Source organism: Eubalaena glacialis, chromosome 3 (assembly GCF_028564815.1).
Source record: "Eubalaena glacialis isolate mEubGla1 chromosome 3, mEubGla1.1.hap2.+ XY, whole genome shotgun sequence".
NCBI classification, from domain to species: Eukaryota; Metazoa; Chordata; class Mammalia; order Artiodactyla; family Balaenidae; genus Eubalaena; species Eubalaena glacialis.
This window is the reverse complement of record NC_083718.1, coordinates 120479515-120494469: the sequence shown is the minus strand read 5'-3', so window position 1 is coordinate 120494469 and position 14955 is coordinate 120479515. Positions and strand designations below refer to the sequence as shown.

Here is a 14955-nt window from a genome sequence, read left to right as displayed (position 1 = left end):
AGTAATATTAAAATTTTGATTAACTTGAAGGACTTCCCTGGTGGTCCAGTGGTTAAGACTCCATGCTCCCAATGCAGGGGACCAGGGTTCGATCTCTGGTCAGGGAACTAGAGCCCGCATGCCGCAACTAAGAGCCCACATGACACAAAACTAAGACCCAGTGCAGCCCAATAAATATTTAAAAAAAAAATTTTTTTTATTAACTTGAGACTTTTCTAAGTCAGGTAAAAGGTTCAAAAGTTAAGAGTAAATACTAAAGAAAAGAAATAGAAGGGAATAAAGAAAAGCTCCACTAATCCAACAGAAGGAAAGGAGGGGGAAAGAAACGAGAAAAAAAAAGCATAATTTATGAAAAATAAAAATTAAGATTGTAGAAATACGTCCAAATATGTCTGTTGTCACAGCAGCGTAAACAAAATAAACTATCCAGTTTAAATATAGATGCTTTGATTGGGTTAACAAATCCAGCTACATGCTATTTGAATGAGATATATTTAAGTCATAATGATAAGAAACATATACTAAGCAAAGATTAACTAAAAGAAAGCCTCTGTAACTCTATCAATATCCAACAAATGAGACCTTAAGGCAAAAAGTATTTGAGATAAAGAGAATCCTCACATACATAAATTATTCTCCAAGAAACTACTTTGCTAAATAAAAAAGCACAGTTTTGGCTATAAAACTGTTTTTTCCTAACTTCCCTTGCAACCTTTAGAGAAGTATTTCTACTGGAAAAAATAATAATAATAACCCCTTTCCATCCCACCTCCCAAATAAATCAGTACTAGAAATTACTAAGTTTAGTTCTTTTATTTTTCCTTTTAAATTAACCCCATGGCAATTTAAAAGGTTTTAAGCTGCTTGCAATTTTCAGCAATGTCAAAAGAAAAGGAAATCATGTTGAGTGTTCGTATTATTTTATTTATTAAATCCTGATTGCAAAGAGCAGCAAAAGGAATTATAGATTTAAGTGAGCATTCTCTGCAAGTTGGGAACACTGACTATAGTGTATCAGCAATTATATTAAATATTAAAAATTATAAAAGAAATGAAAGTTTCCAGGCAAAACAGTAGGTAGTTTCAGAAACTGAGTTCCTCTTTTGACAGGTTTCAGATGCATTTCTTATAATGCATGGGCATTTCAATTAACTTTCTTTATTTAGTTTTTCTGTTTGTGAAAGAATATAATTTCTCCATATATAAAATAGGGATAATAAAACTTGTTCTACCTAGTGCAAGGTTATTGTCAGAATAAAACTAAATAATACATGTGACAGCCCTTTGCGAACCTTTTAGTATTTACTATTGAATGTAAGACGTTATTATGAATCCATGGTCCTAGGATGGATTGTTAGTATTAGGTTTACTCACCATTTCTTGAACATGCCTGTAAAATCTCAATTATCTGTTATTGTGCTTTGTCTAATGTTTAAGAGTAAAACTACTCCCATTCATACAGTTACACAAATATAAGCAAATCATGGCCCAGTAAAACAGTTCTCACCGTTCATCTCTCTCTCACTGGAAATGCACACATTGGAGTTACATGTATACCAAAGAGAAGGAAAACTTGTTTCAGTGTTTAGTGTGAAGAAGTGTTTTTTCTTAGCGGTTGGTTTTGTAGCTCTTGTAAGTTTGGTTAGAACGTCTAACCCATCATTCTTAGTTAGGTGACCCTGAATTTTTGAGGTGGAGACATGAGTCTGGCAAAAAAAAAGAGTCGTCAAAATAGTAGTGAAGAGGGGGTGAGATGGAATGTGCAGTGGATATGATATAGCAGTGTTCCCTCCAAAAGCAATGGCCGCCTTCTCTTTCTGTGAAGTCTGTGGATTCACACAAACATATCTGCAGAAAGAGTAGGTGCGCTGACCTGTCAAAAAGCTGGGAGCTGGGTGAATAAAGGCAAGTCACTCCATCTCTCTGAGCCTCCATTTTCCCATATATAAAATAAGGATAAGAAAGTCTACTAAATAGGGTCTTCAATCCACAGCTCAGTCTGTCTGCTCTTGCACTTCAGGAGATCAAGTGCTCTTTGTAAGCTATCACCAAGACCTCTGGCTCTCACACTAGGCCTTTAACTACTTCTTCTCAGCCTTAGTTTCTCATCTCTCTGCAGAGGGCCAGTCAACTTAGAAGTAATCAGCCAACTCTACTGTCTTTGTAGGCATTCTTCTCCCCATATCTTCAAAATGACCGAGTCATCCTGAATCATCGCAACTGCAATGGCATTCCTGACCACCAGGACGCATTCCCAGGTCACCGGTAGTGAAATCTTTGGCAACTGGGCCACTACCTTGTATCAGAGACTATGTGTGCCCCACCTACCACTCAGGACGGTATCCTCTTCACCCAGCAGGGATGAGTTAACCAGTCCCAAATCTCCATCTTAACACCTGTTTTCAACCACCTGTTTCTGTATCACTTTGTGTTAGTTCAGACCCTCCAAGAGGCAGATGCTGGGAAATGCAAAAGAATTTGCAGGGAGAGGGAGTGGCTGTGAGGGAAAAAGGGGAGTGAGCCAGAGGAGGCAGGGATGGCTGTCAGACAATGCCAGTCTGACCTCATGAAGGAGGGAGAAGAAGATGAAGTGCTGGGTAGGAGAGTCTTAGATGCAACCCAGTTCGAAGAGGAATTCAGCCAGGCTGCTGGGAGCCCATCAGAGGGGTCCCCGTCTGGCAGGAATGGGCCTGCCTTATGATTGTTGCTGTGTTGGCCAGAGCAGTCAGTGGAAAGTGGGATCTCCACACAGATGGATTCTGTGCACAGCAGCCGGGACAGTCATCAGTTAGGCTTCTCACGTTGGAAGATCTGAGCTGTGCATTTTTTGGCCACTATAATGATGGAGAAACCGGACAACATCTTGACAGGGTGATGAAAATAGATATCGCCCATGAGGAGCACACCAGTACCATGTGCTTCTAGATATGATACCGTGAGGAGGACACCACAATGCTTCCGTGGTATTCCTACCAAAAATATATAACCTATATGTAATCATGAAGAAACATCAACAAATCCAAATTAAGGGGCTGTATGTAAAATAATGACCAGTATTCTTCAAAAATCTCAGTGTCATGAAAGACAAAGTCTGAGAAAGTGTTCTAGATGAAAGGGAACTAAGGAGATATGACAACTAAATTCAGTAGAGACTCTGGATTGGATTCTGTGCTGGAGGGGAAAGAATGCTATGAAGAATATCATGGGACAATTGATAAAACTGGAATATGGATTGTAGATTTGATAAAAGCATTGTATCAATGTTAAATTTCCTGAATTTAATTATTGTACTATGATTATATAAGAGGCTATTCTTTTTGTTTTTTGTTTGCTTTTTAATTGAGGTATAGTTGATGTACAATATATATAAATTTCAGGTGTACAACATAGTGATTCACAATTTTTAAAGGTTATACTTCATTTATAGTTATTATAAAATATTGGCTATATTCCCTGTGTTGTACAATATATCCTTGTACATAAGAGGCTATTCTTGATCTTAGGCAATACACGCTGAAGTCTTAAGGCATAAAGGGACATAATATATACAACTCTCTCTCAAATTGTTTAGAAAAATAAATTATATAAATTAGAGAGACTGAATATGAAGGGCGTTTTCTGAAAGGTACGTTGATTGAGATGCACATACAACTGCTGACTTTGTCAATGATCAAATACTGCACGGAGGCATGAAAAGTACATGAGCGATATTAAAACAGGTTTTAACACTGACTCTCCTGGCTTCCCACCAGTGAGATGAAAGAGGTGCTGGGTCGAGGTTTTATGGGGTGGCTATCTTTTCTCAATAACAACTATATAGTGATTCATCATTGCACATGCCAGAAACTCCACCCCAGTGGATGCAATTATCTGTTTTATTTTCATTTTCTTTTTTCTTTTGAAAAAGCTAGTTGGGTACGATTCTAAGTGTGGGCATGTTGTCTTTAATCCATTAATCAGTACTGCCATACTGGTTTACATAAAGGGGATGGGAGGGAGGGGATGATCAGACTGCCAGTGTACATTTTAAGCTGTAGAAATTTTAAAATAGATACTAGGTCAAGAAGGACATACCCAGACATCTGAGATGTCCCTATCAAGCTCTTATTTTCACAATTCTTGCCCACACAAAAAACAGGTTTATAACTTTAATTTTTATCTCCGTTCACCCAATGCATCCAGTTTATCCTTTTCAAACCTTGCTGACGTCCCTTATCTCCTAGACATTACATCAACCTTGTGAGCTAGCCAGCTCTAACGATGGACTGCCTGGGTCTGAGTCCCAGCTCTGGTGATTACTGCTGTGTGACCTTGCACAAGTTACTTGACCTCTCTGTTGTCTCAATTTTATTATCTCTGTATTAAAGATAAGGATTCTCAGGTTTCGAGCATCTTGACAACTTGTTTAAATCACTTGGCAATTTAATGTAAGAACTGGGAACTTCTATGGAGCTTTAACACCCCTACAAAGATACGGATTAGTTTCCACTAGCACCAGCATTGTGTGAGTTCAAGGAATGTTGCTTAACAGGGTGTTGTTTGAAAATAGAAGTCACATTTCTCATTAAGGAGGTTAAACATTTTTTTCCTGCCATTCAGTTCTATTCAGCAAGCATTATTTAGAAAGCAGGCAGAAGAAAGGGAAGATGAGAGAGAGCTTTGGAGTCAGAAGCTTTGGATTTGAAGCCAGGCTCTGTCACCTAATCTGAAGTTTTCTCTTCAGTAAAGTGGAAATCCTGATACATAAGCTGTAAGTTTGTTGGGATGAGTAGCAATAATAGGTGTGCATAGTAGGCATTCAGCTGAAAGTAGCTTTTCAAAAATATACTGTTTTTTGTGTGCTTGCTACTCACCAGGAAACTTGCTATACACATGAAATACAGAAACACAAAAAATTTAGTCCTTACCTTTGGGGCTCACCCTCCAGAAATTTGTAATGTTTCTTTATTGAGAAAGGATACTAAGCCAGTCATATATGCTGCAATTCTTTTTTCCCAGGGCACTTAAAAATTTTTGTTTACATTCTTAATTCTCTGAAATTTTTCCTTTTTGTGTAGTAAATCTGTCTGATTTTTCTCTTATGGTTTATTTGCAGCTTTAAACTCAGAAAGCCCTTCTCCACTTCTTGGGTCAGATCAAAATTCATCTATATTTCTTTCTAGTTCTTTTACAGGCTTAATTTTTCACGTTTAAATCTTTAATCCATCCGGAATTTATTTGGCTACATGGTTGCAAGGTGCTGAATAGTTATCTTTTTTAAGACACATTCCTGATGATGCTGGTTGATGAGACTAGCTCATTTGGCTTGTACGCATTTCTAGCTCAATAACTTATTGTCTGAACTTCCTGCTGTGAACATGAATTGCCCTTCTTGGTGAAGGCCCATGGGGTAGAAATATATATCTATGGGGTTTATCCCATTTAGTTGCTTCATTTTTAATGCAGAATAACAAATGTCAACTCTTTTGTCTCAATCGTATGCATGTGGAAACTGTGACAGAATATTTTGCATAAGGGCTAAAGGTTAGGGCCTCCTGAAGCCCAGAGAAAAGTGTGAGAGAGATCAAGCCCCGTCATCACCCATTAGCCATAACCGTGCCTGCACCCAAACTTCCCTCACCTGCCTGTCATCTCTTCCCATGTGCTCATCTTTCCCAGATGGACTATGGAGCCATTTATGCAAGGGAGATAAAAGTCTAGTAGAAGAATCATCACTGATCCACCCATCCCTTCCTCAGTCCATTACTACGGTTCCTTAAGTACTGTTCCAGGAACTTGACTTTCTCGAGAAAAGATACAGGAAACAGTCTCCGAGTTAGTCTGCCTGGAAACTCCAATGCATTTTCCCCAGAGATCAGACTCGGGCTGGGCAGCCTCACTGTCTAGGAACAGTTGTGGACAAGATAGTTTACCCGCATGGTGTCTTGCTGGTCACCCAGGGTCACGGTGCTGGTGTAGAGTGCCTGAAGATCACGGTTTGGCCCTCTGAGCACGCTGAGAGGGTGAACCTCCAGCGGCCGAGCCAGGCTGCCCACTGTGCCCCTCAGGATGCTCGGCCTGCAGAGCTTTGAGAGTTCTCTCTCACCACCAGCGCCCAGTCCGGCTTCCCTGACCTCCTACTTTGAGAGGTGAGGAAACCCCTGATAGGGTTCCCACGCCCCACCCCTCACCCATTCCATGAATTAAGGAAGTGTTAAGAGTCTCCCACCTCTAGTCCTCACGAGGTGAGTTCACTGGAGCAGGTAGACCTGGAAAGGAGGAATGACTGGGGTTGGTCTCAGCACAAACTGCTGACCTTCTCTGCAGGGGTCTGGAAGGAAATAGTGCACCTGGGCACTTGTACATGCCAGGTTTGCTACATTTGTGAGATGGAAGCTATGCCACCCTCTCTGCCCTGGCTCTCCTCCCAGTCTCAGGCTACTTGAGCCCAGGAATATTCCTCTAACATGACCACGTTCACTACAGACCTCCAAACCACACAGTCTCTCCTCAGAGTCCTTTAATCAGTTTACCCCGCCGTCCCCTAACCCTCAACCTCCCCACACCCCTCTGCCACGCTGTCCTAGCCTAAGGAGGCATCGAGACAAAGCACCTCCCAGCACTTCCCAGTGACACCACTTTCCCAGGTGGCCACACTCAGTCTGACCTTTGTGATCCCATACCCAAATCTTGATGGTTGTCTTGGGTAGGGGGCAGGGAGATGGAAACTTCCGAAAGTCTGTGTGCCACCCGTAAACTTCAGACTATAGATGTCAGGCTGGCTTTGTTAGCGGTCACACCTACAAGTCTCGCCACCTTTACAGACACAAACTGTGGCTGGTCAAGTTCAGGGTGCTGCAGAGTGGTGTGTGTGTGTAGGATAGGTGGGGAGGGATGATGTGGAGACAGTCTTAGATAAGCTTCTTTTTAAATATGTGGGAAGGAGAAATACCATGTGATAGAAATATGCATTCAACCCATTCATCCTAATAAATACATTTCTCAATAATAGAAGTTATGAAAAGAGACCCTCCCTCTAAATGCATAGTCTAAAAGCACAAACTCTCAGGGAAATGACAGGGTATTTAGCAGAGAAACCTTTTAAGAAAGAAAAAATATACATACAGATAGATAACACATACATGTGAGAGCTGGCATATTCCTCAGAGACAGTTTTCAGGCAAAGTTTCTCATTGTGTTTGTTTTTGAGTTTAATTACAGGGTAATAGCATCACTTTTTTTTTTTTTTTTAATTTGGATGATTGCAGCCGCTTTGTAACTGATTTTGTTGCTTATCTCATACCACCCTGATCCATCCTTCCCAGTTCTGCCTTCTCTGGTCATGTACCTCCCGGGTCTAAAGCCCTCCTTTGCCATTTCTCGAGTTTTGTCTTCTATCATTTTCCCCAACATGTGACCTATATTCTGACCACCCCAAAACATAGTTTCCCAAACTGGCTGGGTTCTCTCTCAGATGTCCAAGCCATTGCCATACCGTTCCTTTTAGCCAGAAAGCCCTACCCCCCCACCCTACACCATGGCCATCTGGTCAAATAAAATGTGTTATTCAAGTCTCAGTTCTAGCATTGTCTACTTCTCCTTCAGAGGCCTTCATTTATACTCCAGGCAGGCAGGAGCTACTGCCATTCTGCTCTCATTTAGTACCGTGGGTGACCTTGTATTATCCTTGCTTGGTATGTGGTTGTCCCTCCCGCTAGACACCAAACTTGGTGAGGGCAGGGATCGTGTCATTCATTCCTTACTTTTCCTTACTTCCTAAGTTCCCAGCACAATGTTGGAAATCAACAAATATGTATTGAATTATAGTCTTCAATAGCGTCACCATTTTCCATCTACACACGTCATTATCTAATATTTCCCAAAATTAATGGTGCTTATCACTTCCCTTGCTTAACTTGTCATCCTGGAAATGTCCATGTTTCTTATATAAGTCTACCTTTTACACCCTCAAGCTGGAAAAGATTAAATATTGATAGCAGCTCCCTGATTTTTCTCCAAAGGCAGCCAAGAGCTAAGACCCAACACACTGTCCTGTTTTCATAGATAACACATGCAGGATAACACAAAGCTGGAAAAGACTAAATATTGGTAGCAGCTCCCTGATTTTTCTCCAAAGGCAGCCAAGAGCTAAGACCCAACACACTGTCCTGTTTTCACAGATAACACATGCAGGATAACACAAACGCTGGGTGCTAGGTCTGAAATCAGACATTATTAATACCCTCTCCTTCTGTAGACCCGGCATGGCAGGCTCATAAGTGAGGATGTAAATTCACTTTGTCAAAGCAAACATTTTCCTTGGGGGACATGGGCTCAACCGCCAGGAGAGAGTAATGACCGCAGCCCACAGGAAGCGGGGGATGAGTAATTTACTGCTGCTAGGCAATTAGTGTTGCTAGAAAAAAAAATTGCTTTCATTTAAAATTCTCTGTAAACCATATGTATCATGGCTCATGGGATAATTTATGTATCATTAGAAACTAAGGAACATATATCACGCTAACAAATTGTCTTTTCCATCCACCACAGCCGATAGCTCCCAGGGATCTTTAAGAAGTCAGAGTTTTGCTGTCCTTATTATGAAAGGTGGTGTGGAAATGTTCATGTGTACCCATTTATCTTCTTGTTCACTCCCTGGTTCTCTGGCAGAGACAGATGGCAAGAGAAACATTGGCCATCAGTTTCATCCTCTGGTTTGCAGCCTCATTTGCTGTAAATGAGCCTATGGTGGAACTGCCATGAGTTGTATTGTTTTCCCTAACAACTTGAGTGTCTGTTTTGAGATTTGGTTCATCTTGAAGTCTTCCCAGTGCTACTATGTTATTTTCTCCAATACACAGCACGCTGAACAATTCTATGGCTTCCCATTCAAAGATGGGTCCTTCATTCTAAAAGCAAATGACTGCAAAGACCTTGGAGCGAGTGCTTGACTATCCAGTGGGTGGAGCAGGTCCCAAAGGACTTTGCTGAGCAAGGTGGGAGGTCATATGGCAACTAGGCAAACATGTTCGAGTTTAGAAGAACCACCCTAAGCTGATTCTTTGTCAAGGGAAAAACATGAAGTGGAAATTTGGAAAATGAGGCTCTTCATTGATGGGGGGTGGGGGGCAGGGTGGTGCACAGGGAAGGGGGTAAAGGTGAGCAGCCCAGCTCCAACCTGTGACAGCTCCAACCAGTGTGACATGGCAACGATATTGGCCAATATCACCAACCACAGTAGTTTAATCTGTGAAACAAAGATGTGAGATGAGAAGAAGCCCCACAGCCACTTACTTGCGAGAATAGAAACTGAGAAAAATGGTGCACCCAAAAGTCTGTTAAAAAGTTTTCCCACTCAGCTTCACTCTTTCCTTTTGTTACATTTCAATTGTTTTAAAGAAAATGTACAATGCTGGGATCCTAGTCTATTTTCCTAAAAGGTCATGCTTTAATCATTTTGTTAGTCGCTGAGTTACACAGTCCCATCATCAGAATTTGCTACATCACGTGTGAGGCCTTCTGTTAAAAAAATATTGAGAATTTCAAGACTGTGAGGGCAGAGCATTAAACCTTTTCAGATGCACGGGTCACACAGCCACGAAGCTGCCTTTTATCAGTACTGAGAGCTCGGAACCTCTCAAGTAGAAAAAAACAAGGAGGGGAGGCAGAGGTGTTCAGCACGAGCTCCAGCACCAGTTCCCACGCCATCATTCACTGTCCTTCCTGAAGTGCCTAAGCTCAGGATGCTGTGCTTAGGGTTTCGCCTGTGAGGTCCTCAATCATCCTGTCACACAAGAGCTACTTCATGCATGTTCTACAATTACGTGAAATTCTAGATATTTGTTAGAGAAAGACTCTGCGTCATTGGAATACTGTGGTCGAGATGTTCAAACTTCAAGTCAGGGGTAGCAGAATAAGATTTGCTCAAGTTACATGAAAATAAAGGTGGAACCAGTGAGTAGTAAAATAGGGTCTAGTTACTCAGTGTTATTGGAATAAGTGGCCGACACACATGAGTGACACAAATATCTGGAATCGTATCTCTAAGCATCACGGCTCTTTATATTGTCAGGAGCAATCCATGGCCAAGACCATAGTAGCAGTTCGGGGAACATACTTTCCCAATGACTCTAGGGCCCCTGAACCTCAATGACAGCGCTGGGCTATTTTTACAGGGAGGCCCTCGGGCACTACAGGGTGACTGGCTAGTAACCTCTAAATCAGGAGGCTGGATCACTGTGCTTTTCATAAACCTAAGATGCTAAGCCTAGGCCTCCTCGGGCAGGAGGGTGGGTCAGGCAACCCTCCCACGATTGTTATGATGTGAGCCTTCAGCAGGGGTTGGGGACGGTGACTGGAATCTCTTGAAGACCTTTTCCTGAATACCCTTTCTCACCTTTTCACATTTGCTACCTCAGATCAGCAGTAGCTGACCTGTACTTCACACATTCTGACAAATTTGGTTGAGACAGTGGGCTCCTAGCTGAGGACGGAGGGTCTCACCCAAGGTGACTGGGGATTTGTGACACTTGTACACCTCGGGGAATTTTACCCTCTCATCAGGACTGACAGCTTTGCCCCTGAAGGCAGGGCATTTAGGCTGTTCATGTCCACAGGCTCCTGTACAACTGCGTGAACTTTAGACGCTGAATTGATCACTGCCTCCAGGACAAGGCTGGATGTGGGTGTCTACACACTTAGAGTCCTAACAAACTCCACCAAAAGTGGGTGGTGAGCTCACTTCAAAGCGAAGATCTTCCTGGCTGGCCCAGGTGATAGATTTGTACATTTGTAGACCATGAAAGAAAAGCTTTTTGAAGATCTAACATTCACTGAGCACTTACAAGTCATGCCCTGCTCTACTCACTTTAAATTTGACTCATTTAATCCTTGCAAGCCTCACTTTACAGATGAGGAAACTGAGGCTAGTATGACCTGTCCAAGGAGACTCGAATAGTAGGAGGACAGGCACCCAGGCAGACTAAATGTCTTAACATCTTCACTCCTCCACGATCCCATGGAACCTACTTACAAACATGGCAGAAAATCAAAAGAAAAGAATGGCTCAAGTTTCAATTCAGTGCCAGGCTTTGCATGAGTTACCTGACTTAAATGCCAATCCCACAGTTTAAGGTTTGTCATCATCACTTAGAAGCAGAAAGTAATTTGCCCAGGGCCCCAAAGCTACAGGATAAACTGGGATTTTGACTCAAGTCTGTCTAGATGTCCTCCACACCCATGATCTTTTCTACCACCCCAAGTCAACAGGCCTAAGGATGCTGCATCTGGCTTTGAGCAAGTCACTGCAAGCTAAGGAGGTACGTTCGAAAAGAACAGGAGATCCCATAATGAAACCAATACGCAGAAAGAATGTGTCTCCTAACTTTCACAGTGAACTCTCCAAGTGGAGGCCTAGGGAAGGAGAGAAAGTGGATTGTCCCAGATGTGTCTATTAGCAGAGTTATGAGAAAACATTGTTCAATAAAATCCAAATAGATAATACAGTTGGCAAGGTGACAATTGTTTAAAATTATTAAAAAGAGAGAAAACAATGTTTCCACAGATACAGGGTAAACTTGAAAAAAGAGTTTTCTTCCTGAAAGTGTTTTGTCCAGCTGGAGGGAAAAGAAATAAAAGGAAACATGAAAGCCAATAAAAGAAAAATATGAGCATAGAAGACCGTCATTAATCTTCAATTCAAATGGTAGTCACAGCGGCATCACAGCAGCAGATTACATAAAAGGCATTAATAGCAATTCTATTCAGAGATAAACGATGTACTGGGGGTATACTCAGAGGTGAATAAGTGATCTAACTGCACACTGATTTTGGAGTCATGGGAATGACCCTAGAACCACGGGTTAAATGGTTCTTAATTTAAAAATTGAATATAATTCTTGACATTTTTGGTAAGTAGTTTATAACTAAAATGATAATTTTAGCAAAGTATTTTGTGTATAGACCTGAGTCACCCACCTACAGACTTTAATGGCCTTAACTGGAAGACTTTCCTGGCCTAGATTTGGTGTGGGCACATGAAGAGAGTATGGGGGCATGGAGAGAGGAGTGGGGCACCAGAAGGACTCTGGCAGGGGCTTGGTGGGGAGGGGCAGGATAAAAAGAGGGAGAGCCCTGGGATGAGAGTCCTACTTAATTCAAACCCTACTCTTCACCAGTAAATTTAAAATAGTTGACCCCTAAAATAGCTCAGGTATGAACTAAATCTATACATGAAGTGATCTCAATCTGAAGTCATTCTCATAAATATTTCTTGAATAACTAGCCCCTATATCTCCTTCACTGTTTTTAAGAAAGTGGGAAATCCCTTTTGGAGACCAGATAGCTGATAGAGATGTGATCTGAATTTTTCACTAAGTGGATGTTAAGAGACAATACATTTTAAAAAAGTAGTAGTAGTTCCATATGTTATGATAAAAATTAATTTAATTTATTTGGGAAAAAATACCATCTTCCTTGCTTGACAAGGGTAAATCCCCACCACAGTGGAGTTTGGTTGTTAAAATGAGTGACCACTGCTGTAGTATAATGTCCACATGTCATGTGTGTACAATCAACAATTAGCACAAGTAACAAGGTGTCCAAATGACTGTTTCCAGTTTATCCCACTGACTTTGCCGATAGTTTCATATCATGCTGAGAAGAAGACCACAGGAAAATAAGCCAAGAAATGTCCACTGCAAGAGGTCTTTTTGTTGATTTAAGTGTAATCTTTACATGGCTTAACAGTTCTCCAGCTTCGAGTGCCTAAATTGTTATTGCAACCAATTTCAGTTTTGTGCAGACCATGAATTAACAAATGTCTTCTAACCCAAGAATCACTTTTAAGACAAACCCGTATTTGATGATAAACTCATATCTTCAAATGCATGGCTTTAAACACTATTGTTTTGCACACTCTGAAATGTGATTTTTTTTCCATCCCAACATTGTGATGTCATAAATTAAAAGACTAATACAGAATTTCACCATCACTGCTCTATTACACTAATGCCCAGTAGTTGACTGTGGTCTATTCTTCATCATCCAAGTTTATAAAAAGGAATTTTGAAACTTCAGTTCTATTCAGCCAGCTCATAGCCATTCCTCTTTCCCACTCCGCAATCAGTAATTTTGGAAGTGCTGGTCCAAGCCATTTGGGGTCCCTCTTCATTGTCACTTGATACGGAGACCTGAAACTTGATTATCTTCAGCAGGAGGAGTTTAGTTAATAAGCGTCAAGTGGTCATCGCTTCCATTCCTGTAATAGAAAGGAGGACAAGGAAAGAGAAAAGAGAACAATGGCTAAAAAATCTTTGAGACGGAACAGGAATACATACTCTATCATGTAGGCATACATAGGTTATTGACATGCTGAGTGTGACATTTAAGAGGAAGAAAACTTAAGAAGGACAATTTACATTATTTGGGGTTTGACTAGATGCTTTTGGCAATTTTGAGGAGCTGTCTACCCTCCATCTCCCTTTGACAAAGCTTCTCAATGGCTAGAACTGCAGATTTTCCTCCTTGTGGTAGAGAAGGAGAAAGGTTAACTCTGCATCTGTTCAACCAAGCACATCTCTCCCAAGAACCAGATCACATTAGAACTAGAAGAGGTTGCAGAGGCTACCTGTTCCACTCTGATGACATTGGAAGAACCAAGAGGTTTAGGAAAGGTCACGGGACACATTCAGTAACTGGCAGGGTCCAAAACGAAAACCCAGGTGTTCTGACCATCAGGCTAGGGTCTCGGTCAACTATTCAACGGAGAATCGGTCTGTAGGAGAATGAATCTGTGGTGGTTGCTGGACTGCTTGGTTGAAAAACAGCAACCCGGCCACGCTCCAGAGGAGGTGGAGCTGTGATAGCTGGGTTGTATGTCATGGGCACTGGAGAGGGGCCTAGACACCACGTCTTAGGATGCCCTTATTCCACAGGTTCCCTCAGTGAGGTCTGTCTCCATTCATAGCCTTCCTCAATTTTATTCCATTCTTAGGTTTCCAGCTGTTAAACACATCCAGGTGTATTTAATTTTTGGCGCTTTCAAAGCCATCACTTGTTCCAAGGCCCCAGTACAACCTATTTCCTTCATCAGGCCCTATGACCCTCACTGACTCTCTGCAGGGTCCATCCAGACCGCCCTAGGTTCAAGGCTTTGATCTGATTATTCAGCTAAAACTGATCTAGCTGACTTCACCCATGACCACCTTCAGCCACTTCTGTTTTTATTTTTGATATCCTCTTTTTTCAAAACTTTCAGCATCTTAGTTCTTCACCTGATTTCCTTTGGTGGACTCTTCTGTTCCATTTAATCCTTTCATTCCTCACGATGGGCAGACCTGCCTCCGCACCAGGCACCCTCTCTACAACCCTTAGCATGTCTTAGTGAAGACTGTCTGCTGATGTTGTTCTGTTCTTCTCATCACTCAGGTCTGATCTTATCACTCAGTCTTCCAAGTTCACTCCTTAAATCTTTCACTCATTCCATATGGCTGCAAAGAAATCATTTAACAACCTCCCGGGGCTTTTTGTGGTATAAACTGAGGCCCAAAAATCAAACACCAAAACCTATCCATTACTTTCTAGAATTCACAACTACATAATCAAATGCTTTTTTTTTTTTCTTTACAGTTAACTACATATTAGAAAAGCAACTTTGAGAGACTTTCCTTATAATACAAGGTGCCTCCTAGGAGGCAGCTGCCTATTAAGAAAAGTAATTTCCCTTTATCCCTGCTTCCATGGCAACACTTTAATGCTCTGAGAGGATAAACTGTGATTGTAAAAACTTAACTCTTCTCAGAAGACCTCATTTCATACTTACAAGACATTCTTTGGAAATGCTCCAACATACCATTTCAAATCCCAAGTTGCAGTATGAATTGATTAACAGAAAATACATCCTGTGATTTTAAGTAGCAATTATGTTCTCCCATCTTCCTTCAGGAATCTGGTTTAGAGAATCCTTCTCAAAACACA

General features: G+C 41.4%; 1 protein-coding gene across 5 annotated transcripts in view; it reads right to left on the bottom strand.

Moving 5' to 3' along the window:
* Positions 1-12405: 12405 nt before the first annotated feature.
* Positions 12406-14955, bottom strand: part of MCOLN2 (mucolipin TRP cation channel 2) — a 62378-nt gene continuing 59828 nt past the window's right edge. For all 5 annotated transcript variants that reach the window (XM_061186394.1, XM_061186390.1, XM_061186391.1 and 2 more), the window contains exon 14: positions 12406-13237. In XM_061186394.1, coding sequence (XP_061042377.1) covers positions 13201-13237 — 37 coding nt within the window. In that variant the 3' untranslated portion in view covers positions 12406-13200. The remainder of the gene's footprint in view (positions 13238-14955) is intronic.